Below are 27,294 nucleotides of genomic sequence, written 5' to 3' on the forward strand. Positions count from 1 at the left end.
ATTAGTGAACTGGTAGTAAGTGCTTAGATCCATGCTGTTCATAGCTAGCATTTAATGCCTCTAAAATGCTTGACATTAAAGCTCTTTTAGACAAGAGAAATGTGGCCAAGCTCTTTTTTTTTTTTTTTTTTTTGAAAGATATTTTATCCACTCCAAGTGAGCCTGACAGCTTAAGGTTGTAGCTATCGCACACAGGGACGAACATACCAACACCTATGTCAGCACTACTACAAAAACTCAAAGGGAGCCAGTCCCTTCCTGCAGCGCTGCCAGCCCCGCTGCTGACCTGAGCACCGCAGAGCACGCGGTGCCGGCAAAGTGCCCCTGGAGGGGCACAGCACGCTGGCCTCCCCATTCACCCCGCGGTAAGAAAACGCTCCTGTTAAGACTGCTCACATCCAGCATCTCCTTGCTGTAGAGACTTGCACTGCACAGTTGAAAAAAAAACCAGCTAGTTTTCATCTTATGCAGTGGTAAAATGATGTAGTCACCTCCCTGCATGAACTACACAGGATTTAGCAAGCATCTAGGATCCCTGCTTGAGAAACTCTGGAGATGACAAAATTGGCAAGAGTCCTATTTATAGGCATGAAAAAATAATTAATTTTTTCCCTTTTTAATTGAAAATGTAAAAAGGACTTCAGCTTTAAATAAGACATTTTGTACAAAGCTTCAACACAAAAGTGAACACCAAAGTGTGCATTATGTAAACACCACAAATGTTACTCATTTGTTCAGTATCGCACAGAACAACGTGCAAATTCCCTTTCCAGTGGATTGGATTTCTGTAGCTGTTCCCCTCCCTCCCCCCCCAAACCTTACTGGAATACAGGAAATCCAGAGGCTTTGGAACATTTACAAAGCTACAGCAGTCAGGATACATTGTAACTAAAGTCTTTTTTTTTTTTTTTCCCCCTTTCGCCTTTAAGGGTCTGATCATTTAAATATACAGAAGTACTTGTACAATAATCTCACAGGTAAATGAATGGCAGATTGGATTAGAAAAAGCACCAAAATATTTAATATACATCTGGCACAAATTCCACAAGAGTCAGTAATGGACAAACCAATACTTTGCTTGTAAGAGAAGAAAAACTCAGACTGCACTTACTTAATGCTCTTCTTTCAAAAGGGACTCAACAAAAAAACATTGCACTCGGAATTGCTATCAGGTAAAGACAACCTCCTTATTACAGCCTATTTGCATTGTGCATTAGATGATTGCACAGTCTATAATACGCTGGTTCCATTCTGTTCCAGACAACAATGGTGAGCAAAATTTGATACAAGAAAGTAACTAACTGTAAAACTACAAAGCAAATGGGACTCAGAAGTAGATGCAGCATCTTGAACTCCTCCCACTTTTTCTCTAGATCATTTCAATTGGTTTCAATTGATTTGGCCACATCCCTAAAAACAAACAAACAAACAAAAAAAAAAAAACCCAAAACCTACATGAAACAGAATTTACTCCAGCCATTTTCAAGCATTACATTTGACATAGCACGTCTGCTAGTGCTGTCTACCAGAGGAAGCATGGTTCTGCTCTAAGACAAGCAATACATTCATCGTTTTCCAGAGCGAGAAAAATTGGATCACATGTGGTATATCTCTTAGGTAAGTCCGAAAAGGCAAAAATGACTCCTGACACTAACTTATGGCAGATTTGATCCTATTTACCCTCAATACATAAGCACTAGAGAGATGATTGAGCAGCTAGGTGCATTCACATATAATTCAATGAAAGCCAGACAAAGTTGTGCTTTCATTATTTCCTTAGTTAGTAGTTACTTCTCTGACAGAAGATGCACTATCAAAACACATTCCTTCCATAAAGAGTGACTTAAGACAAAATTGGGGCCCAAGCTCCACAAGCAAGTATGCCAAGAAGCCTAACTGCATCAAGTAGCTCTCTCGAGCTGCCAGGTCTACCCCCTGCAGCCTGCTAATGCCTCGCAGTTGTTTCATGCCCTCAAGAGCAGCCAGTACCAACCCCCAAATTGCTGGGTTAGACCCTAATCCTGCAAGTCACATCCATTTCCCTTGAAACTCGAGATAATTCACAACAGCACAACCACTCCTGCCAGCCCGTTTCCTTTTTAAAAGGCTATTTTAACTTACAGATAAGAAAGAAAACATATTTTTAAGGTAACTATGTTTAGTGTGACTAAAAAGTCACAACAAAATACGAAGCACTATGCTATGACGTCCTCCTACGTTAATACATGTGGGACTAAAAAGCAGCAGCCAGCCTTGGACACCACTGATGCTCTGTGCAGATTTGCCACCCCTGGTCACACGATCACCCCTCTCACGGGCCCAGAGAAGAGCAAGAGTCAGCAGCTGTAACCGCAAAGCATGGCAACATTCAAGTAAACACACGCATTCAACAGTAGGCAACCTTTAGTCCAGATATAATTTACAGGAAAAAAAGTTACAGCAAGAACGTTTATTGAGGATAAATGTTGCTTCTGTCCGTGTGTAGAGTGACATTATCCAAAAAGGGCTTATCTGTAGAGTGCAAGTACACAAAGATAGAAGCATATATATAAAACAACAACAACAAAGTTGTAAAACCTCCAGAACCTGTTAATGTTTTAGAAGCTAACTACAGAAGGACTGAGGATTGCAATAGTAGTGAGGAACTGCTGCAATTTCAGTGATTTAAGGCAAGCTGTTTGCAGGACTAGTAAATTCATGCTCCTTTTACCTGTCATCTCCTAAGTCACCGCCATTCCCTTGAAATATGTGCAAGACAAATAGTGCAAGACTTCACACCCTCTAAAGCAGCCCTAAAATTGGAAGAATATTCTTGTAGCAACACTTGCTACAGCGTGGCATCTATTTCAGATTTATAATGACAATAATCATGTTGTATTTTTCTTTGGGGGAGGAGAGGAAAGGAGACAGATGTGTTGCATGAAAAAGAGATACCACCCAAATGCATCAGTGAATGCAACTGAGCATTGAAACCAGCGGGGCATCTCCAACACACTCCAGAGCTCTCCAGCTTTGCTCCGAGAGTAAGGGCTCTATCCTGACCAAGATATTGGCCTTAGGGAGTAAAAGGATGCAGGCAGCCCTTACACTTCTGCAGCTCCCGGCTTCGCTGGGCGTTACGGGTACAGCCCAACATGCAGCAAACACAGTATTTTTCATCAGAAGAAAAACACACTCATGGCACTACATCAAGTGGGGTCCGAAAGCTTTTCAAGGGCAAACGGAAAGGCTGATGGCTTGCTCTGCCGTCAGTACAGGCGCCCAGGCAGGGAGGCAAACGCCTGCTGAGGAAGGCCCCGAGCCGCCGGCGACTCTGCTGCGCTCCAAAACTAGCACCTGGAGGAGCTAGGCTTCTGTCTGCAGTTCAGCTTGGCTCCCTTTCAAAGGGTCGACTGCATGCAGATTAAACGCAGCATACCAGAGTACACAAATAGATAATACTTAACTGGGCTCAATTAAAAAAATAAATTACTCATCCAGGCATAAAATCCTGGAAGAAAAGGATAGTAACCTTAAACTATTCAAGTCTAAGAACAAGAGGTAGAGATACCTACGTACTTCATGGTGAAGGAGTTACAGCCTTCTGGCTTACAATCTCAGGTATTTTACTTCAGTTGACAATACAAATCCAAAGATTCAATCTTCAGTAGTCCAGAGAGAAAACTTAACACTGGTGTTTGCATTTGCACACAGTAAAATTTGAGCAGACACTGAGCTTTCACTATTAATTTGAAAGTTCTCTCAGTGCTTGTCTTTTGCGGTATACTGAGATGCTACCCTGAAGAACTTGGACTTCCAGGTTAAGCATCTCCCATTTTAATACGAAAGCCTAAATTCACATGCACACATTTTGAGCAGAGCGAGCTCAAGGGCAGAATTTGGTACGCAATTTATATAGGATTTTCTAAGAAAGGACCGCACTGCAGCACCCGAGGCTGCAGGACCCCCAAGCCTACGACAGCTGCTCTCTGCCAACGAACAGGGACGATACAGCCCCAGCCAACAAATCCCATCCCAGCTGAGGCGGCTCTTAATACCTGGCGCTGCTTTAACTTTGCTGCCTCGTTGGAAGCAAGGCTCAGAGCAGTAAGGAAGATACTGGTGTGGACGGCGCCATGCAAACACTACAGTCGTTAGTGAGCGCATGGCTGTTTCCAGGAACCAGGCGCCGCAAGCCGCCGGTTGTCCCGGGACACGGGTTCCTCCGGCTCCGGCAGACGGGCGAGGAGTGAAGAGCCCCGCAGCCAAAGCTGCGCCACCCCTTCGACAGACACGCTGCCCCTCGGGAAGAGCGGCCGCATCTATCTGCGATCGAATCTTAAGGCGCTCAGTTTTCAGCACACTGGGGTAAATGAGTTTTATGCTCTTACACAGACTTGGCTGAAAAGCTACCGGGTTCAGAGGCTGATCCAGGAGCAGATCTGCCGCCCCAGCCTGGGGAGGCCAGCGCTCGCCCCAGCCGCAGGCCGAGGCCACCTGCTTTCACCCCACCTGCACTGATTTTCCTGCGGTTCCTGCATTACAACCGCACAATACCAGAGAGCTGTAATTCTCCACACAGCATAGCACCAACAGCAAGTAAACTCACAGTTCGGCATTCAATTAATTCACTCAGTCATGTTTACGGCCAGCTACGGGCTGGATCCTGTAAGCCCTAACCGGAAACAAAAGTCTTTGACCTCGGCAACGCACCCACACAAATAAGATTTAGTACAACTGAGCCTCCCATCAACTGGGGAGCCGAATTTTAAAGGTGCTGCAAATTATAACATTGTGCAGGTAGTCAGTGTTTTATTCCTAGGGAGTAAAGTTTCCAGGAATTACATTTCTTTAGGTTTATAAGGGAAGGCAACAAAATGCTAGTGTGAATATCAAACCAGTTTTCCAGTATATTACCTAAACTGTCAAAATGCATATCTAGAGTTATTTATCCCAAGTTGTAGCAGATTCACTTCATGCATCAAGTTTTTTAATCCATACTAAAAATAATAATAATAATAATTAAATAGTTCCAATGGTTTCAAGAATTTCATCAGCATCATTGCCCACTTGCAGGCCTCTGGCCTATGCATTAAAGATTAAAATTATATAAAAATGAAGAGTGAATGTATTTGGCCTATTCCACAGAAATTCACAGTTTAACCATTAAACGAGCATATTTTCAGAGGCTCCAATATCGTTAAAGACTTCCCAGAAACATGTACAAAACCCCACTCCCACCCCAGATGCTCTGCCATTAAGAAGTAAGGTCTGTCGTTGAGAGAGGTCCATAAAATCATCAGGCAATGCGAGGCGAGGCCTGACGCCCTCCGTCACCTGCAGCACTGCGAGAGCTGCACCTTGCCTTCAGCTCCTGGTTTAGAAGTTTAAAATTCAGACAGGCCTGGCTTGTACTTTGTAACTTGTAATTCACAAGTGAAATTAGACTAGAAATAAATGGCTCTTGGCTAGATAGATCACTTGGCTATGTGTACAAGCAACCCAACAGGCTGGAGCGGCCCCTGCCAGGCAGAGCAGCAGCACGAGGCTCTTCTCTAGCACTGAGGACAGGGGACTTCAGCCGCGGGGAACGGTACGTCCTTTCCCCAACGGGAAATAAGACTTTTATCTTCCCGTATATTCACCACCACTATCTTGGAAAAAACTGCAGTAGGCTCGATGTACTGAAATGGTTAAACCTTGATGCGTTATAAATTAATTTCCTTACTGCAATCCACACTCGGAGCACAAGGCAGATGCTTTCCTTAAAGGACTCCAGCCCTGATCCCCGGGAGCTGCCGCAGTTCAGTGCACAAACCAGCAGTAGCCGCTAGGCTGATCTTGTGCGCGTGCACATGCACTGAGTACGCATTTGAGCGGTTAGTTTTCACATTTTGGACATTTTAAATTCTCTTCAGGAAGAAAAAAAAGAAAGTGATGAACAAAGCATTTAATAGCTGAACGAATGAGTAGTCTTAAATTTATAAATACAGTCTTCCTTTACTAACAAATCAGGTCAACATTTGCAACTTTTGCGAACAAAGCAGCCTCTGTTGGGGAAGATTTTTTCCCCCATAACAGCACCAGCAAAAGTCTCACCCTAAATTCAGTTGTACCAGCCTGAGCGCTTTGACCCGCTTTGCTCACCAAATGGGAATACGGCGCAGCGGCCAGACAGTGCTTGTGCTGCAGTAGCTGGGAAGGTTACAGCAGCAAGGACAAAGCTACGGTGTATTTACCTGTAAGGAACGAAGATGAGGGCTCCTCTCCTGCAAAGGACAAACTCACCTGCCTCTAAAACAACTGCATTTGTTTTCCACAGCTTAACACACCTCCTAACACAAGAGCTTGCAGGAGCAGCATGGATCAAACTCTCCTTTTGCCAGGTGAAAGAGATGCGATTTGAGGCTTGTGGGTTTGTTTCCAATAGTTTTAGATACCCACGTTTTGTTAGTGATTGATGATCTTGGACCCAAGCTATTGCATAGGCTGTGTACCAGCAAAGCCAATTACCAAGTTCAGACAGATGTTCCTATCGCCGCTAACCCTCCTGGGGCACAGCGGATTTGCAAAGCATGCCATCTCGGGTCTAATGACAAGCTCTATTTAAAATGTGTTTTCCTTTAGCTTTAAAACCTTTACATAGCACAAAAGCCATTAGATGCTATGGACGATTGTTCAGGTTTTTTTGTTTTGTTTTTTTAATTGAAGTCATTTTATGATCCTGAAATGCAGCTCTGAAAATAAAGATGTGTAATGGAAGCGTATCAAATTCGTTAGGCCAATGCTTAGCTTAATAGAAAGCCTTGGCAATCATCCCTTTTACCAAAAAGTGTAAAAAAGTTGACATACTAAAATTAAAAAAGGTAGCATCAATAACCAAAAAAGTTTCAACCAGTGTTAATAAAACTCCCTTTAAGTCACAACAGTTTCAACAGGCAAATAGTCCCAATACAGGCATTTTAAAATAATAAATTGACTCCTATCCAAATATTACCAAATCAGTCTAAAAATGACGCATCTACACTTTTGTCATTAAGAACACATTAAGAATTCACTTTATCATCAGATGCCAATATTGTTGCTCCAGAAAGTGTGGAGTATTAACTGCAATTTAGCAATTAAACATCGTTTTAAAAAAAATTGGTTTGTCAATATTAATGCAAAAGATAGATCCTTACATAGAAGTACTGTGCTTGCCAGACAAGTAAGATAATACTTTAGGTATAAATCAAACATATTAAAGCAGAGTTATACCACAGTTTTCCTTGAAGACTTAGGGTTTGTTTATTTGTTTATTCTGCTAATGTTTAGCAAACTTAAGAAGCAGAACCTTTGGTTCTTTTAATCAAGTAAAAATATTGTCATATAACCACAAAAATACAACTTCCAGAGAAAATGGAAGTCCATCAAGTCGCCCACTTTCAATAAAACTGAGGTAGTACTGCTCTTTTATTATATGATGTGTAAGAGATTTAGATACAAATCATCATCTACCACTCAGTTGACTGACAGGTACAGTAGTTTTATAAAACAACCCCAACATTTAGTTTGATACTCTGAAAAAAAGGAATGATTTGGACTCATTCACTAAAAGTTAGCTTAAAATGGGAATTAGCCATATTACAAAAAGCTGTTGCTTATGTTGTTTTTAGAGCCTTATTACCAGGGGATTAATGCATTTATAGTTAACAGTTAACACTGCTTTTCATCTTGGTATAAAACCTTAAAATTATTACAGCCTAAAATTTCAACAATGTAAACAGCACTACACACAGTACAGACCTGCCCTGACAGATGTAGTATGAAAAACTTAATCTGGCACTGTATAATTTAGCAATGTTAATTTAACCTAACTAAAAAGATCTACATTGTGCAAGAAATATCAGACTTACTTATACTAATCTGAAGTCTTAAAAAAAAAAAAAAAAAAAAGCTTAACTTGTAGCCAGGGTCAAATATTTCAGGGCAAGAGTAAAAGGAATAACCAAAATTAAGAAAGTGCCTAAAACATGATACAGCATTTTAGAGCCCTTTCAAATACAAGGCAGAAAAAGGTGTAAAGTAGAAAAATCTGGAGCCTCGGCAATTTCCAAAAACATCCAGAGTCTACATTTCATGAAGGGCAGCAGGCTGCTTTTGTCACTGCTGCTTAAATGCTGAAACGCTGTTAAGTCTGTTCTTCCGTACACAGCCCCTCTGTGTCTGAAGACGCAATAATACATTTGGTTTCCTCTTCCTTTTTCCTTCGTTCCATTTCCCACTCCACAAAGGTATCAAAGAGACTAGGCCAGGCCTCGTCTTCGCTATAGTTGCTAAGGTCTGGTCCAATCACCTGAGTAAAATTTAGAAACATGTTCCACGTGTCCCGGGAGATTCCCTTGATTCCTGAGGGGTTCTCGATTAGGAAGTGTAACCACTGGTCCAAAATAGGGGGTTTGTTTTGGGTGAAGACTAACTTCCAAAGGGCAATGGCTATTTCCCGATGTAACGACCGCTGTCCTTCTTCAGAGTCCAGGCCAAACTGGAAGGTGAAACGATAGAGATCCTTGAACTTGTCTTCCTGCTTGGCTTCGTTTAAGAGGCTGGGGAACCTTGCACAAATGCCATCAATGCTGTCCGCATTTATTGCTTTGCAGCCTTCAAAAAACTCCTTCCTATTAAGCAAGAGAAGAGAAATTAGTGAGAACGCTTCTCACCAACCTCACACACTGAACAAAGTCCCATCTCCATTCAGATAGGCCGAATCAACAGAGAGGTACCAAGAGGTACCCCAGCAACGTGCTGCAATACACGGCACGCTCCCACCCCTCTGCCGGGGTCTGAAAACTCTCGGCAATGAGAGCTGCCAAGAGGACAGCCATTTCCAGTTTCTTATGAATTGGGGACCACAGTCAGAACCCACCCACCCTGTGCGGCTGGGGCATTATCAGCGTTTGAAAGATATTTCACTTTACGGCTTTCTGACTACTTGATATTACCATATCCAGTGCCTTTCATTAAAAGAAAAAAAAAAAAAGTAAGCGCACCACAGAAGTGCACATCTGAAAACACTACATTTACTCCCTGAAGCCTCGTACATAAACCAGCTTGATCTGATACTGCCCGTGCCTAAATGCCCATGCTCTGGATGAACTGTTCTCAAGGAAAAGAATACTTCAGCTGTGGCTTTCCTTCAGTTTTTGGTTTCTCTTCCAAGACTGCAAAATAAAAAGGGTGCCAGCTGCGATGCCAGAGAAGGCACCTGCCGAAAGAGCGGATCAGAGCACGGCACCACGCAGCCAGGCTACAAGGCAGTATCTGAACAGAGTCAAAGCAGCAGTATATGAGGCCACAGGGGTAGATGGCTAGCTGTGATTTATCTAATGCTCATGAGCAAGCGCCACAGCATAGTAACCAGCCAATACCAAGGGAAACCACAGATTCTGACGTGGGACGGGGTGGAGGGAGGAACGGAGACAGCGCAGTGCTCCGGAGCACGGACAAGCGCGTTGCTTGCGCACTGCTTTCTGTAATGGGAGAAGCCAAAGCAGCACTTAGCACTTGCTGGATCACGTCTTGAGACCAGCACCAGGGAACGTACCGTTAAACACTGGTAACCTCTCACCCGGGCATTTGCCATCTCTCCAAGAGAATCAAAATGGTGTTAGTAACACTCAGGCTGGTTGGGCAGAGTCGTAGACACTACTTGTCATTCCCTTACCACGTTAGCACGTCTCTGCTCCTTCCGCCCCTAGTAAATCCACATTTGCACTCCACCGAGTACTCTCTTCCATTTGACACGCACCCACATCCACGACACCTCCGAAGAGGCGGGAAAAGCTATCTGTGCTCAGTACGCGACAGAAGGTTTCAGGCTCAGAACACCCAAGTAATTTTAATAGTTATTAGCTGAGTTAAAATAGGCACCATTACTCAAACCAACCTAGATAGGGGGGAAAAAAAAATAAAATTCTCTCTCAGAAAGTGTAGGCAAGTCCCTGTAGGAAGCCTTTACTTGCTCTTACCTGGACAGTGATATACAATCAGGTTTGGGGGGGGGCGTTGGCATTACTGGGTTTTTTGGTTCTCTTTTTGCTGGTAAATTTTAATCCTTCTGTTGTTTCTTGTAGCGTCAAGCATGCTTTATAAGCCTGCTGACTGAGTACCTTGTCCAGAAAGACAGACAGCGCTTTAAATGCCAATCACTGCCAACCAGCATGAAACAGCTACCACAGTGTCAAAAACCTTGGGTTTATTTCTCTATCTCTGATTTAACAAAATTATTCTTGAGATAAGTCACATTAAGTGTAACACTGGTTGGGCAGGAACTTGTCAGCCTGTTTTTTTTTTTTTTTTTTTTTTTTTTTAAACAGAATAACAGTTGACAGCAATTAGTAAGGAATTCCACATATTACTTTAAAGCAGAAATTAATTTCAGTGTGCAACCTTGTTATCATCCAGACGATGCTGGATACAGCAAAACTAGTTTTGGCAAATCAAGAATAAACTAGTTTCTAGAGAATGTCACTACACTGTTCATCGTTAACAACAATGTCCAAAACATGCTTTCAATTCCAAAATCCACTGTGAGGGGAGGGAAAGAGGACAATACAAAGCTTTCCTTCTGCAGTGGTAGGAATTAATTTGGTCAAAAATGCAAGTGTTAGAAGAGATAAGTAAGTGAAGCTAACGAGGTTGTCTCTCCAACATACAGATGATAGGATATATTTAACATATGAAAATAATTACAAGTTCTACAAGAACTAACCTTGTAAATTTGCACATGGTAGCAGCCTGAAATTTCCAAGCCAAAACTAGCACTTTAAATTCAGTGGGATCAACACAGAGGTCATTGCAAAATCGTTCCATTCCTTCTTCCAGTATGGCATCTTCCCGTTCATCCTTATATCTCCTAAACAACTCCCCAATCCTTTGGAGCGAAGACTCTTCTGCACTGGAAACAGCGTCTTTCTTTGTATCCCCAGAAAACGTTGGAGGCTGACTAGACTCTACAGCAGCGTCCGTTTTCTTTGTCCCGTTGACAAGGATATCCCCTGAAGACTTCCCGCAAACCGAAGCATGGTCGTCTTTGTGGACTGCGCTTCTTTTACTGTGCGACTTGCTGCCAGACTCTCTGTCCCCGTTTTTGCTGCCGAGGGTGGAAGAAGGGTTCTTGCACTTCGTGACGCACTGGCCCATGATGTTGCAAGCCCAGCTTCAGAGCAGCCCCCTGGCAGTCGGACACCCTCTCGGCAGCTGTTCAACACATTTCACCATGCCATCAGCGGCAGTCAACTAACCTGAAAAACAGTTCAGAGTTAAATCGCTGCTCCTACACAAAGGATATTGTAAGTGTTAAATACAGAGTAACATTCACCAGTGAGTAAGAGACCAACTTCAGGATATTTCAGTTTTGCATACTGAAAAGGTGTAGTGTACAAAAAGTTGGCATATGCCATAAATTTCAGGCAATTTCAGGCTGTCTTACCTATAAATCAACGCAGCTCACTCAGTGGCTGCAATATACTAACGGGTCCTAATAAAGGAAATTCCTAAAATTCTTACTGTAACATAGGTTACAAAGAGGTTGATTCATGTACAGACTTCATCAAGACAGACTACTCCAACACAGGAATATTTTACAGGAAATAGTTCTGAAAAGTATATCCACATTTTATATATAGAATACAAAACACTGAAATAAAGCACTTTGGGGGAAAAAAAACTGACAGAGACTTATGGTTTAGAATTAAGACTGCACCTTTGGCAAACTGGCAAAAGCTTTTTTTTTTTTTTTTTAAGAATTTGAAATCTAGATTTTTGTTTTTAAAACACACACAGAGCATGTTTGCAGAAAGGAGGCAACACTCACTTTTCACGCAAGATGGTATTTAAGGAATTATTCCTTGTTTCAAGTGGGCTCCTGCCCTTCAGGTAAGGAGAGAGCCAAGGGGCAGGGGGCCTTTTTAATGAAACTTTCAGCCAGACACATGCAGATAGGAAGAAGCCATACTTCCAGTTCAGTTTCTTCAATCTAAATTAAAATGCCATAATGATTTCTTCATACTCTGTTTTTAGAAATCATAATGTTAAAGCCTTGCATATTTGGAGAAGATATTTTACTCACAGAAGAAGGATCTTAAGCTATTCCTATTAAAAACCAACCAAACTCTCTCACAGCACCCTATCAGCATGCGGCCATGCCCTAGAATAGGCCATTTCTTAGAAACATCAACTCCAAGAAAGCAATTGCTTATCATATTCCTCCTTCCTCCACTTATTTGCATCTCACCTCTGCTGTCTGTTAGGCAGCAGGCTCCACAGTAGAAATTGTGTTTACCTAGTCTTTTTATTATAGCTTTTGGGTTATTGCTTCCAGGATACAGAATTAAAGCAAGTAAGAAAAGAGGAATTAAAAATTAAATACAAAGAAAGAAAACAGATGTGATGACAGTTTTTGTGTATTCCTTCTTTGGTAAAGCCCTTCAGAAACTGAACTCCTATTTTAAGCTCTAAGCCAACTCTGAACAGCAGCACCGACAACAGATGAATTCTCCAGAAATTATGATTACAAACACGTATCTTCTCCCCAGCTCCTCCCAACTGTTATATCTATTTTGGCAAAACAGGGTATGTGCAGTTTCACAAGTAAATTTGGTTCCTTTTGCCAACACAGTTTACTACAGCGTGGAGCTAGTTTAATCAGCAGGAGACCTTTTCCCAGCACAACTGGCTTCCTCCCTACCACTTTTTAACACATATAAACTATACCTCCACCAAGAAGTTTCCTCACATAGCAACAAACCTTGTAAATGCTGATTAGTCCTGGAGATTCCTCTAAAAGAAAATCTTAAAACAGACTACATAACCCTTCATACTCTTTCTTTTAAATAAGCCTTCAAGTATGGACCTGCAGCTTAAGAAGATATTTCTCTTAGCACAGGTATAGTCTTTCACTCTTGACCACTTGTTTTATTGCCAGCAGCCAAGCCAACCCCACAGGTTGCGTGTGATGCACCAGTTCAAACTGAAGTCCCTCTGTGGAGGGGAGAGAACATGGAAAAAGGAAGAAGGGAGAAAGAGGAAAGGGGAGAGGAAAGGCCATGGAGGGTAGAATGCAAGAAGAAATATGCATTTTCCTAAACTATCAGCCCAGATATCTACAGAAACAAGGAATAAGACATTTAACAACTCATCAGTTAAAAAATCCAATTTGTATAACTTTTTTTAAAGAAGCAGAAGGAACAAACATCTGGTACGTGCTTTCAAACTGCTAAAAGAGGCACTTTGTAACATCATTTTTATGGGCAAGTAAAGTTCAATCTAATGTATTCAAAAATAACTTCTTAGCTGTCTGCATTTTAAAGGATTCATTAAAAGACACATTTCCACATAAATAACCCATAAGGCGATTCCATGGGTCTTTGGTGCTTCCCAGCTCTTTGTGAATTGGAAGAGAACAGCCCAGCCCTGGTTCTGGTGCTGCCCTGCTGCTGAGGAACACTGTCTTCTCAAATCCACGCCACTTATTTCACCATTACACCAAAACAAATCAGATACGATTAGACACTGTAAATTACTGATTAGTGATTAACTGCCAGATACCAGCCTCTTTCCTTTTTTTCTTTAAATTCACCAGAATTCAGATGCTCTATTTACACATTAATACTTGTTCTTCCAGGAATGGCTTTTATCTATGGGCAGGTTAAGGAATAGCTGCTTATTAGCGAATGGTACTTTCCTCTGAAGTAGCTGGTGGCAGCCAAATCAGAAGCAGGATAATGGACAGAGATTATTAGTCTAATTCACTTTAGTAACCCCAATTTCAAGTTAAAAAACAACAACAACAACAAAGCAATTTACAAGACTAACTTACACACTCTATCCATGTATTTTCTTAACAGAAGTGATTCATGCTGTCACGCTTCCTAAGCAACTGCTTGTATTAACAACAAAAATACCCAGTATTCAGGTCTAAAATTTGACATCACCAGCACGACAAACAGATGGGTTTTATTGCCAGTTGCTGTCACGAGAAGACAGCATTACTTTACATGGAAGAAAGGTCAGTCAGCATTATTAAACCACTATACATCAGGAAGCATCCTCATGGCTGCTTCTGAAAACCCGTGGGGAGTACACTGACATTAATCTATAGAGTGCAAGTTAACCAAGTCCCCACTAACGCACCCCTCCAAACAAGCAACTTTTCTATTCTCCAACCCACTTGCCTCGCAAAGGGCTGATTGCTGCTCCTGAACAGATACAGCCTGGGCTCTGCGAGCGTTGGTGCTCCCTGCAATAACAGAGCTTCTTTCTTCCTCTCTACTGAGGAGATAGTCAAAGAGTAATCCTACTTACTACAAACAAACACTACAAGATACTCAAGTGCAGTTGCTGTAATTTCTCACTTTTCTGATACACGAAACTTGATGCCATGTTCCAGATACTTTGAAGCGCTCTACCCCCAAAATAGCAAAACCAGCTTAAAAATGTCAGACTGCATCCGTTGGCAATTTGCGCATGTATCTCGTTTTGCAAGAGACAAGTCTTACAGCACTCCATGAGTTATCCTTTTAATAAAATGCTTTCACTGTGCCACATCCACTTACTAGTCACCTCCGCTTCCTATATGACTCAGGTTTCAAGCCATGAAAGCAACAAGTGCATAGGAAGGCGACAGAAACAAGTGGGAGAACTCAAGACTTTGTTAAGGTAGGATGGAGAAGGGTTTCAATTGCAGCATCAGGAGTTGCACTGAATTCAGTGTTCAATGAAGATAAAAAGGCACTTTCAGGAAAGCAAATAGAGGTACTCATTTCACTGCAGAGCAAAGCAAATGTCATGTCTAGGTCAGGCTGCTTATGCCCAAGTGAGCACAAGGACTTGCTAAGATATTTCTCCCAGCTGGATTAGGAACCTCAAGTATAAAGTTCTCATGTACCCAAAGGCAATCCTGCACTGGTGGCAAAGCACCAATTCCCAAAAGGACCAGGTCTCAAGAGCAAGCTTACTGGAACAATTTATAAACCTTGACAGTGAGACAGAAAAGGCAGCACTGACCATTAAGTTTTGCCATTTTACTAATAAAGAACAAAATTCAGGGCTAACGTTGGAATGCACTCAGCACTACGGGATACAGGACTCCCAAAGAAGTTTGATTACTCAGACAAGTATTGAGCAATAACCTACAGTAAATGTGAATCACCAAGATGCCCATGAGGCCGTCTTCCACATAACAGGAACTGCAAAGCACAGATGGACAATGATGCTCTCTATTTCTTACTAGAAGGGAATAAGCGACTGGAAACACAGGAAGTCTAGCGCTAGTGACTACAGCCAGTTAAATGAAAGCCACCCTTTAAGAACAAAGGATGTGTCGAACCATACCGCCCAAATGAAAAACTAGGAAAAAAGTTTGGAAAGATCTTGCTAATGGTTGTCTTCTTTTATAAGCTTTGTAAGACAATTAAGTCTTTTCTCCAATGATTTCAAGAGACCAAATCACACGTAACCCAAGGTGTGAAGGAACCAAAACAGTGAAGTGACTCAGCAGTGATTCTCTGTTGGACACAGCACACCATAACACAACTGACAACAGCACAACTGGACAGGGTGAGAGCTGGCAGGAGGAGAGAAGATGTAAAGGGGATATTTAAGTAACCCAGGCAAGCATTTTTGTTTAATGACTATAGTGTTACTGTAGCAATAGAAACAGAATAACAAAACATAGTCAAGCATTATGCTGTTTATTAAAGTGTTGCATCAGAAGGTATTTACAAAGAGTTTCAAAGCATAGACAGTATCAGGAGAGAAGGGAAAAAAACATGTATACAAGAACACCGCAAAGTCAAGTTTAAGAAACCTCATTACAAAAGGGGACACAGCTCAGCCAACCATTAAATCCCTTCCCAAGTGGCAGTTCATCAGCTAAGGCGAAGACAACACTGCTAAAGATAAACTAAGCTTTCACCCAGTCTCAACTTTTTGCAAATAAACAGTCCATAGGGGAATTTCACTATGTATTTTTTATCTTTTTGTGGGCAGGGGGAATAACTTCTATAATAGCAGAGTGGGTGCCCCATCTTTTTCTCCCTCGGAACAGATACGCAAAGCTTTCCATTGGGGAGGCACAAGAGGGCTATGTGACTGTCAAATCAGAAGCAATCCCTGTTCTAAATTTATGCTTTGCCAGTGATCTTGTAAGCAAACATCTAATACTTACATATTTGCAGAGACGCAGAGAATCATTCCCCTAGCTTTTACAGCCTTCTTCAGGCTTTGGCTTTCTGGCTTCCACATGGAACACTGTAAAACAAAAGGACCACACAAATCTTTACATTTAGAAGAGACTACAAAAAAAAACATAAAATGCACTTAACTGCCTAGTAGTGACCATATGTATTTAATAAAACTCAGGAACTCTTTTATAGCCAAAACCCATTTGTTGAAAGAGCCATTTTATAAAACTATTTCACTTTTTGATCTATGAAGTACCATTAACACCACTAATGTGCATTATTATATAAAGCGTAGAGTATGTACTAAATATAACAGACTTAAGTTCAAACTTTTGTTAAAAGTAAACATACACTTCCATATACTTGTACAAGTTTCAGCAAGGAATGTTAATTCCTCACTTCATGCACTCAGGGCAAACCAGAGGACATACTGCCTTTGCCAGTCCACGAGTGCCAGAGAGTTGCTACCTAGCAATGCATAAATTGGGTCTAGAACGTAATTCTCTTTTCTCATTCTTGAGCACGTTCTTTTCCACATTTGTTTTCCCATGTTCAAGTTGATTTGGCACAACTTTTAACTTCCTCGCTCTGCAAATGTGACTAAGGAGGTCTGGAGAGAAGCTGATGGATGAGGGTGCATCCCGTCTGTGTAGCAAGAGCTGCAACTGCAGCACCTGGTCAACAGCTCTGCTAGTACCCAATCTAGAGAACAACTGGGAAAGCTCTGGCAAATCTCCTCTGCTCTACCATACTAACAGAAATACTAAAAAGTCCGATCTTTACAGCTCTGAGTACACCTAGGGAGCAGACAGGAGACGAAACGCTGCCTTACTTTTTAACATGAGAACTACTTTTTCTCATGGCATCAAGTGTGAGTGTTAGCTTGCGCTGTGCTTTCTTCAGCAGAAAGCAGGGAACGCATGTAGAAAGACAACCATGAAACAAATTCCTATTGCACATGCCAATCTCCACATAAGTTGAGTTTTCCCTGAACTTTGGAGCCCTTTATGTAGATTGTGCTGAGTGACCAAGAATAAATCCCAGTTCACATCAAGGCTGTTAAACAAACTCACTCAGGGAAACAGGCATCCAAAACACTTCAAGAACCCTAGAAACTGTGGAGTGGTATTTTTGCCCACAATACACTCACAGAGCAAAAACATTTCTCAGACATTTATCCTCCACGATGGATATTCCAAAAAGCCACTTCCCTATGGAGTTATACTCTCTGCTTCCAAACCTCACCTCCACACCAACACCCGTATCCTCTCCCTACAGCCGCACAGCTCTCTCAGAGCATGCCCCAACTGACAAGGCAACAACATGTGACACTGTTGAAGGCTGACTGGGAGCAGGAGCACCAACCGCCTTAATGCGGTACAGCCGCACACAAGTTCTTGCCTCTTGCAGTGGAAGTATGAGCTTGCTTTTCTTTCTATTTCATCCTAACTTCACATGAATTTAATGAATTTAACATCAATTTCTTGAGGCCACCTGCCATGAAAGAAGTCCTTTTACACGTAGGTTGAGGGCTGATGAAGAGACAAGAGGAGCTGCGTGCTGCACAGCCCTGTTTCCCCCAGAGCTAGCTCAAAGGGAGGAGAGGCAACATCTTAGACTCTATATTTTAAAAACTAATGTCATGGCAATAACCTGCAACCCAAGCACTTATTTGGAAGAAGCCTAGGAGCCACCTAATCTACATTTCCATTTGACTCCTGTACAAACTGGAAGCAAAGGCTTATTTTAAGTTCAAAAGAAGCTGAAAGCTGATGGAGTTGAGGTCTACCTAGCATGGGCCAAACATTTTCCAGGGTTGTGTGAAGCAGTTTCCATGCTGGCTGACCCGTAGATACATACGGTCTGGACCCAGGAGCCAGAAATATTACCACCTGCTAGAATTGTCAGATACAGTCCTTTCCCCGTTATTAGTTTTATTCTACTGTGTTGCACATTGACTGACACAGGCATCATGGCGCAGAGCCATCAAGTGCTAGACATTGAGAAATAATCCGGCTAGTTCTGGAACTGCTAGCAAACAAAAAAAGCTTTCACTTTTTTTAAATATAGTAGTAAGTCTAAACTTCTATGACAACACTCGATTACAGCATGTGGAATAAGGAGGTAGAATGAGTTACCAGTTAAAAAAAACAAGCTATTCAAGCCTGTATTTAAAGGTCATCATAGTTGCAGCAATGTGTTGCGACTGACTTTCCGCCCCCGCCACATTCATCTTGCATGATTTAGGTAAAGAAGCATCAACATTTTTGTGGCACGAGTTTTAATTCATCCGTAGGTCAAGCTTACGAGGACAGAGGCATCTGCATGACCACAGGGCGTCCCCCCTTGGCGGTGGCGAGCGGAGCGTTGCTACCGACACAGCTCAGAAACCAGCCCGGGTGGTTAGTTAGCAACCCCGCTCTGCAACCCATGGGGACAATAAGCAAGCGGGTGGAGCACACCCTCGAGACCATGGGGACCTTCGTTTTGCTCTCCTACCACTTTTTGCACCTGCGTCTTCCATCCCTCTGTGGCTTTGGCTCTCTCGAGCACGGGTGGGCAGAAGATTGCGTTACAGACACGCTGCAGAGCCAAAGCGGCTACAACCCTGAACGCTTGTTCGCAGCAGCTTCTCCAGGAGGAAGAGCTGATAATGTTCTCACAAAAGGCAGCTTTCTTTGCTTTTCTGCATGGAATCAGTGAAGAATTAGCCATATCGTTTCTCTCTTCAGCGGACAGAAATCAAGCATACAGAAGATTTTACTGTTATAGTGGTTTTATACTGCAGTACCAAAGCACTTCTAGCATGAATGAAGCTTGTATGAGCAAAACCATCACTTTTTGAGAATAGCTTATTGCACACCATACCCTGCAGTGAACCTGTCTCAGCAAAAGCATTCTGCCACAGTTACAATGGCTACATCACGGGCTGTCACCAGCACAGAAAACACCTCACCACGTCCCTAAAGGAGAACTGGGCTAGCAGAAGTCTATAATGCACATTTATGCAGAATTATTTAAGAGGAAGTCTAAAAGCAGGAAAAGTCTGCTGCAATTAGTTAAAAAGTGAATTGTAAGGCTTCCTGCAGTTCAAGAACCTTCCAGGGAACTAGAGCCAGGTTATGATTTTGGGAGAATGCAGAAGGGAACTTCTGTCAATCTGTTCCAAATCAGCTTAATAACCCATTTCTGATTAGCCTTGCTTTGAGTTTTGGAATCAAACCACAATACTGGGAACCCTGATCAAACTGGATAAAGTTTGCTCCTACAAAACACACTTGGTCTCCGAGTAGAAGCCAATTATATGGATGCATAAAAAGGGAGTGTTGGGGGGGGGGGGGGGAAAAACACACTTAAGTCCCACTCCCTGATTAACTCTGCAGCCAGCTGTCCACGGACAGACCATGCAGAGTTTTGACTGTCCCTTGGCAGAAGGCTAAACACCAGTCAATGGGAGAACCAAGCTATTAGCAGCCAGACAACATTTATGCTGAAAGCCTGAATACTTTGCCTCCAATGAGATGCAGACTCCTTTGAGAAAGAGCATGTTGGAAAGGCCAAACTAGTTTAGAAGGGAAGAGAGGCTCAAGTATAAAATCTCTCAAAGCCAAATTACAGCAGATCTAGAACCTGCTTCACCGTGCCTGCAGTCCATAACGCTGGGCCAGTTCTCGGTGCCAAGAATCACAGCTGTCACCAAACGCCCAAAGCCACCCTAGAACGAGTCCTGGAAACAGGCAGGAATCTCTTGCTAAACAACCACATGCAGACACTGTGTGCTCTCGCTTCAAGTCCAGGGCTGTAACATCACGGGAGATTTTTCCATTCAAGACTCTGGACAGAGGAAACCTGCTTTCTGCATTCTTTAAGACCGCTCTGCTAAGAGTTGGAGCGTGACAATGTACTTCATGTTCAAACAGCAACAACTAGTCTTAAAAAACCCTCACTGAAATAGAGGTTTCAGATCTGCAGTTCAGTGTGTGCACTTAATTACAGAACAAAGTTTGCTTAAGAAAAAAATATGAATAATAATGTGAAAGATGATAGGGAAAGACAAAGAGTAAAGGCACTTTACTACTTTTGTTCACGGAAGGTACACTGTGCAAAGCAGTTTTTTCAGCAGGCACACATGCAACATTTCCCTTGAAACCCTCCCTTTCTTTTACATTCTCTAACCACACAGTACCTTACAGACTGGTCACTTTTCATTATCTTTTCCACTTCGCCCCATTAGAAAGTTATAAATCTTTTAATAGTATGTACTTCACCTTTTGGGGTGGGAGGGTGGGATGACTTGTTAGGATTACTGTACTTTTTAGAGAGCAAATCCAAGAAGAGTTTGATGAAAAACCATTGGTCCAGTTAGCTAAGTAGTATAATCTTAGAAGGGTGCCTCCATGTAATGTAAATAAGTTAGTGGACCAGCTCACACAGCAGCAGTACTTGTTCTGAGAAGCGGATTTAGGCTATGAGCAACACAGCAGGAAGAGGGAAAACCAAGGCAGTCAGATCATGTGGCCATTCAAGATGATGCCAGCAGTTTTCAGTGAAGATGGAACGAGAACCCCAACCAGACTCTATCCAATTTCCTAGCTAGTACATGCTTTAACAACATGAACAAGCTTTTTTTTTTTTTTTTTTTAACTATACCTAACTCATCCCTGTCCTACCAGCTTTAAAAACCTCCATCTATTTAAAAACTATCAATCCTCCCTCTCTCCCCTCAGATCCTCCTCAAAGTCCACAGACCTCTCAAGGTCCAGCACTTTTGAAAAAGCAAATCATCACCTACTGATTTTTTTCCTCTAACATGCTGATGATCGTAAAAGAATAACACATCAGCATTTTTCCAGGTTTCATTAGAAAACTTTTGCACAGAATGATAGACATTTTAGCACTTCAGTATGTATTACGCATAGCCAAAGCAGCACATGCCAGGCAAAGAGCTACTCTGTGCTCAGATACACCTGGTTCACATCGCTGCAGCAGAGCTGCAGGTTATGGAACCAGCAGAAACCATGTTCCCAGGATATTTGATGCAGACGCATCGCACTGTAAGCAGCTGAAAGTTGCTGTACTACAAACATTTAATTTATAGAATTGACAAAGACAGAATAAGCTAATCTACAGAAAACTGCAACTATCCTGTAGCCAAACCAGAATAACTTTGAAAAAACACCTCAGTCTACACTCCACTCTGCAGTTAAAAAAAATGCTTACTTTTAAATAGAGTTAAGTGTTTGTGGATTTTCTTTTGCACTGAGTTTAGCTAGCAGACTTCACCCTGAAGTGGTTGAGGCACCTTCATACATTATGTTTGGCTAAATATAATTTAGGTAGACATCAAGTGACTCCCCTTACAATAAGATACATTTAAAACTGTAATGTAGTAAACGAGTAACTTTATATTTCTTAGTTTCCAATAATGAAGAAAGCTACACTTATCACACAAAAAAGAAAGTCCTCCTACCAGCTCTGGTTAGCAGTGTCCCATCTCCAGAACAGTTCAACAGCCACAAGAACCTCGGCCCACAGAGCAGTCCAACAGGCCCGCGAAGGTACGAGCCTACAGACGAGAGCCAGAGCACCTCCTAAGATCAGTTCTGGCAGCAGATGTTCACAAGGAGCTTACAGAAGCCCTGCTTGCCACCTTAGCAAGTGTAGCATCATTTACAGGCTGCTAGCCAAAAGAATCATTTATTTCATATAGTTGTGTGGGAACTTCACTAGCAGCTGACCATGCAAATATTGGAATAATATTTAAGTTATGTACATGGAACTGTTTTAAATGAAAGCCTTAAAGCAAGCTGAAATCTTGAAGTGTTTTAAGAGCATATGTTTGGATTTCTAAACTCTGCAGTTTTTAAAGCAGAAAATATACAAAACCACACCTGCAGAGACCTCGGTTCTCCCTACGGATTTGAGTCCTGCTTCCCCTGTTATAGCAAACAACAGTCTAACACCTTACGCTGCACAAACAGTGCAGGCATATTTAGATGTTAACTATCTCAAGAGCTTCAAACAGAAGAGAATCTTTGAGTACCTGACCTCAGTTCTTCAGCTGTAACAGACTCTCAGCTCTCCTTCAGAAGTCTGGTGGGAACACGCATATTCTGTTAATAGACTTTTACTTATCTTTCGTTCCATTCAATAGCTTTTTGTTTCAGAAAACTGACATGCTGTGCAGGTATTCTATCCTGTGTTGCACACTAACTACAACCATAAACTCTAAACAGAGGTAACTGTGCTTGAAGCTGGCATATTTTTATGTCAGACCTTTCACATTTCTTGACCACCCATCACATTTAAATGCTGAATCAGAGTACTTGAGACTCTTTGTACAGACTCATTTGTAATGGAGATACCCAGAACCATGTTCTTGAACATTTCAGTTCTCGAGTCTATTGCTAAGCACATGTGCTTCCCACAATCTTGGGTGGATGATTTTTATCCCTCCCTTTCAATTTTAAAGGGAAAGGATGAGACTGACAACATTAGATATTTCAAAGTGGCAAAAGGAAAAGTTGCATTAAATTACAAAAATCCAGAGCAAGAACTAAGAACTGCCACTTGTTTTTTTGCTATTGCTTGGATGCAAAAACCAAGATTTTGGTATTTTTCAGGACCACATAATCCTCACAGTCTAAAAATACTTATGTTCACTAGATAGGAAAAGTGAGATGAGAAGTAACAATGGCTGTCATACTGTCTTTGGTTGTCTGACTTTTGGGGTATAACAGAAACAGTGACTGAAGGTTGACTATAGCATCCTCACATATTTATAAATAAATTTTGTCTCTTGTAAAACAGACAACCCAAAAGAAACAGCACTTACACACACAACAGAAGATTATCATAGCTCATTCTCTTTACTGGAATCCTATTTGATCATTTATATTTTTGTTAGTTTCCGTATAATATTCCTACTACCATAAAAGAGTTCTTTAACACCTACGATTAACTAATCTCTCAACCATAGATCTTCTAGTGGCAAAACACCACAATCAAATAACCATTTCCTAAAATCTGAATTCTCTGCTTCCTTCGAGATGCAAATCACTTGACCAGAGAGCTGCTCCGCTAGACACACAGATGAAATATAGGCACGCTGAGTCTAACTGCGTTCGTTCCCAGATCATCTTTTGGCCTTTGATTCCCTTTCGTTGCCTTATTTTCTCTGTTCTGATTAACACTGAGATGGAAATGAAAAAATATCACCAAGCTGTCGTACCAAAGCTTCCTGCAGTAGGGGGAATTTCTTTACGCTGACATAAAAAAAATACGGGGTACTTCTGTAAGGACAAATGTGAGCTCCCTTTTGGTTTGCCAGCTACCATCATCCCTCAGACTTGCTCGCCAAAAGGCAGTTACCAAGAGCTGAACAGTTCCAGAAAACCTTTTCGCTGAAGGGTGAAGTCAAGATACAAGTGAACTACGTGAGCACATCTAGAACTCTTGGGTTTTCTGTTCCTGCTTTGGGAAGGCTTCAGCCAGAACTGTAATTATTTGACTCACACTATGAAGCAAAAAAAATAGACAGACAGATAGATACCTGACTGTTTCAAAAGATGCTTGAAACAACTTACTGTATAGAAGACACCAAGAGAACTAGCATAGACAATTTACTAGTGTCATATGTTTACAGGGGGTAAATTGCAGATGGCTCTTTACCAGAAGGCAACATTTGCTAATACAAGTCACCATGAAATTACCATTGTTTCAAGTCAAGTTACTATGTCATTACTGCTGAATAACTTAGAGTCAAGTATACAATTAATTCATGTCACCAATGCAGATAATCTGCAAACCACTGGAGCCATTTAATCTAGTGTTTTTAAAAGGAGGAAGGGGGAAGAGACAAAAGAAATTATTAGACTTCCAGCAACCAGAAGACAAAGCCTATCAGTCAGAGGCAAATAAAGGAAAGGAAGCCAGCAAGATAAGATGCAGACCCCTAGGGAGAAAAAGCTAGAGAGAAGGAGGCCAGTCTGGGAATGCTGATGGAGGCTGTTAAGGGGTTCCCTTTCATCTTCTTGTGCCTAGCAAGTCCCTCAAGTGTTTACAGACTGGTCTTTCATCCTGCAAGAATCCTGGCTAGCAATCTTCAGCTCTTTTCTTATTTTTAAGGATGAGGATGAAAGTAAGTTCTGTTTTTCTAACAAACCCCATACCTTCATTTTTACAGCCTCTTTTTACCCAGAGTAGAGAAGTATTTGTGGTATGTTCATTACTACAGACCTATGTGCCTAATGGAACAAGTACATTGTTTTTGCACTTCACAAGTTCTTACAAACAGCCCAACCCAAAGAAGATTGGTTTTATAGTATTCTGCGGTTCTAAATTAATTGAATTGATAAATGCCTCACCAGCACCAATAAAGAAAACAGACTGCTACAATCTGGGAAAGTTCTGAACAGTACTAGAGGTACTCACAGTCCTGCAGGCTTGAAACTTCATCTGTTCATATCCAATCCACCTTCGAATCACTTTCTGCCACACGAAACCGCAAGTTTACTAGGTGTGAACATTTAGAACAGTCATATCTATCCCCCATTCCTCCACTTCCTTTTCATTCACTTTATATCCCCCTGCCCCAATATACATAGACATGACATACGGGATTTTTTTTCCTGTTCCTTACGTTGAACCAAAGGAAGCAGCAGCAGCAGAACCAAGCCTCTTTCTCATCCACACAGAAATTTGTCAGAACAAGTCCTTTTTCTTAGAAGTCCATCAAATGGTCTGGCAGTCTTTTTCCCTCAATAAATACTTCTCCAATTAATTTTAACACAGCTCTTCCAAAATATCTGTTCTTGGCTGTCTTTCAAACCCATCCCTTTAGTGCAATTGATAAACCCTTTTTACATAATCCACGCTAAGTGCTATAGAAGCAAGATGTAATTATGAATGAATTTCCAAGCTCAGTAAATTTTAAGAACTACTGATGCACATTAGCTAGAATTTGCTATGAATGTGCCAATGTTCAACTACAAAATAAAGCAAATAACTGTACAGAGAAGGCACCAAACCCAGCTTCAAAGATCCAGGAGCAGATTACAGATCATATTGCAGGTTATCAGTCTCAACATGAAAAGGAGTTTCAAAGGCATCACATTGAGCTGTCAAGTAGTATCACAGCTATAAGTTCTTCCATGACTAGTTCTGTAAACTTGTTTAAGGATTAAAATTAGTCATGTCTGCATAGAACTTGCTCTTAGGAAATAATCAGAATTTTAGAAATCTTTATAAAAGTTGGTATTTGCAGCAAGTTTCTAATGCCAGTCTTATTTCACAAATTTGAACTAATACAACATGGATCACAAGCTCTGCTTTTTCTGCTGACCTGCAGGAAATCTTTGCTTTAGACTGTGCACTGCCTTTCATGTAAAGGGCTATGAAGGTTTTCCACAGACTATTAACTAACATCTGCGCTAGGAAGGTATAAGGTTTTAAAGACAAATTACAGAATCAACAAGAGCATGAACTCTTTACTTTCACATGCAGCCTTAACCAAGTGACCATGTTTCCTCTTCTGAGAAATATCTTATACCTGGAAAACATGCAACAACAGAGCTGCAGCAGAGTCCAGATGCACTCAAGAAATACTAGTACTCGGACAGTCTCTCTTTCCACTGCTCACTCAAATAAAGCGCTAATGCCTTAGTTATACATTAACTGTTTAACAAAACGGCTCTTAAACAGATAATAAGAACGTTTCTGGTGGGGATATCTTTTGATCAACTATTCTCCCAAAACAGACCATGCAGCAACACTAAAATTGACAGTGAGGCCTGTCACAAATTTTGAGAAATGTATGTCAGTCCTGTGCTTTTTTGTTTGTATCATTATATGCCTCTTCCTGAGCACTTAACCTATTCCCTCTTTAAGTTATACTGTAAGGCATAATCCTGTTAAAAAAAATGTTACCAGCTGTGGATCACTGCTGTATTTGGATACTTGGCATCTGACTCCTCAGTTATCAAAGTAACATTTTGAAGGAGAGCATATCAGCAGTGTTAACTATTTAAAGATAACCAACTATTCTTTCCAACAACCACAGCACTAACAGGAAAGGCATATTCTTTAAACCAATATTTGCTTAAAACACAAATTATGCCAGTTACAATTTAAGTTGCTATGAGTGGATTATTAGTGTCACCACAGCCCCAAAGAGTAAGAGTGATTAGCACAGATTGCAGCTTTCACAGCAAGGGTAAACATGTTCAGGAGAGGGAGGCAAAGTTAAAATACAAAGAAAAATGGCTGTGCAAAGGCTGTATGTTCAGGTTATGAGAACTATCTCAGAAATAAGTTGCCCTGCATTTTTATATCTCCACTTTTTTCTCTCAAAACAGTGGGTATATACACCTGTTAGCCTGCCACTTTTAAAGGCTGGATATGACGAATATTTGGGCAAAGTGGGTGATTCCTGTTGTCCTAAAGGGGCTGCCTTTCAGTACAGAGATAGGTGGCTTACAAAGAGACGCTGTAAGATCCATGTAGATGGCACACACCAAAAAAACAACAAAAAACCCCAAAGTGCGGCAGCACGGTGACTTCGGCCGCGGACAGACCGACCCAGGGCACCGAGCGCTCCGCGTCGCCTAAGCCGCTTAAACGGCCTGAGAGCAGGAAGCCCGGAGAAATAAGAACTGGAAAAGCACCCCGGACCGCACCGCACCGCGCCGCCCCGGGACGCCTCCCCCGGCTCCGCACCCGGCACCGCGAAGCCCTCGGCGGCGGCGGCGGCTCCCAGGCCCGGCGCGGAGGGGCTGCGGGGGGTCCCGGTGCCCCCGCCGGGGGCGGCGGCGCGGCCCGGAGCTGCCCCACGCAGCGCTGGGGAGCGGAGTGGCGCCGCCGCCGCCCCAGCGGCTCCCGGCCGAGCCGCGCAGCCCCGCTCGGCGCGCGGAGCCCCGGCCGCCGCCGCCCGCCACAGCGCCGCCGCCGGCCCCCGTAGCCCGGCGCGAGGCGCCCCAGCACGGACGGGAAGAGACATGGTCCAATTCACTCACCCTCCGCGGCTCCCAGCGAGACGCTGCCGCTGCCTCCCCCTCCCTCCCCTGCATCACTTCCGGGGATGAGGAGTCAGCTG

General features: G+C 42.2%; 1 protein-coding gene across 7 annotated transcripts; it reads right to left on the reverse strand.

Annotated features, from left to right (window-relative positions):
• Positions 1 to 5,914: 5,914 nt before the first annotated feature.
• DCUN1D3 (defective in cullin neddylation 1 domain containing 3) lies at positions 5,915 to 27,282 on the reverse strand. 7 transcript variants are annotated; one of them, XM_067306287.1, is made up of 5 exons: positions 24,820 to 25,001; positions 24,636 to 24,716; positions 16,187 to 16,269; positions 10,730 to 11,261; positions 5,915 to 8,636 (listed from the first exon to the last, which is right to left on the reverse strand). In XM_067306287.1, exons 4-5 carry the CDS (start codon positions 11,158 to 11,160, stop codon positions 8,150 to 8,152), a joined length of 918 nt encoding a protein of 305 aa, XP_067162388.1. In that variant the 5' UTR covers positions 11,161 to 11,261; positions 16,187 to 16,269; positions 24,636 to 24,716; positions 24,820 to 25,001; the 3' UTR covers positions 5,915 to 8,149. The 7 variants fall into 7 exon arrangements, with proteins under 7 accessions (XP_067162388.1, XP_013806337.2, XP_067162387.1 ...); XM_013950883.2 differs by adding an exon at positions 22,246 to 22,295 and having other exon boundaries at positions 24,636 to 24,837; XM_067306286.1 differs by lacking the exons at positions 24,636 to 24,716; positions 24,820 to 25,001 and adding an exon at positions 27,215 to 27,282.
• Positions 27,283 to 27,294: the final 12 nt, after the last annotated feature.

The sequence above is a fragment of the Apteryx mantelli genome, chromosome 16 (assembly GCF_036417845.1).
Source record: "Apteryx mantelli isolate bAptMan1 chromosome 16, bAptMan1.hap1, whole genome shotgun sequence".
Taxonomy (NCBI): domain Eukaryota; kingdom Metazoa; phylum Chordata; class Aves; order Apterygiformes; family Apterygidae; genus Apteryx; species Apteryx mantelli.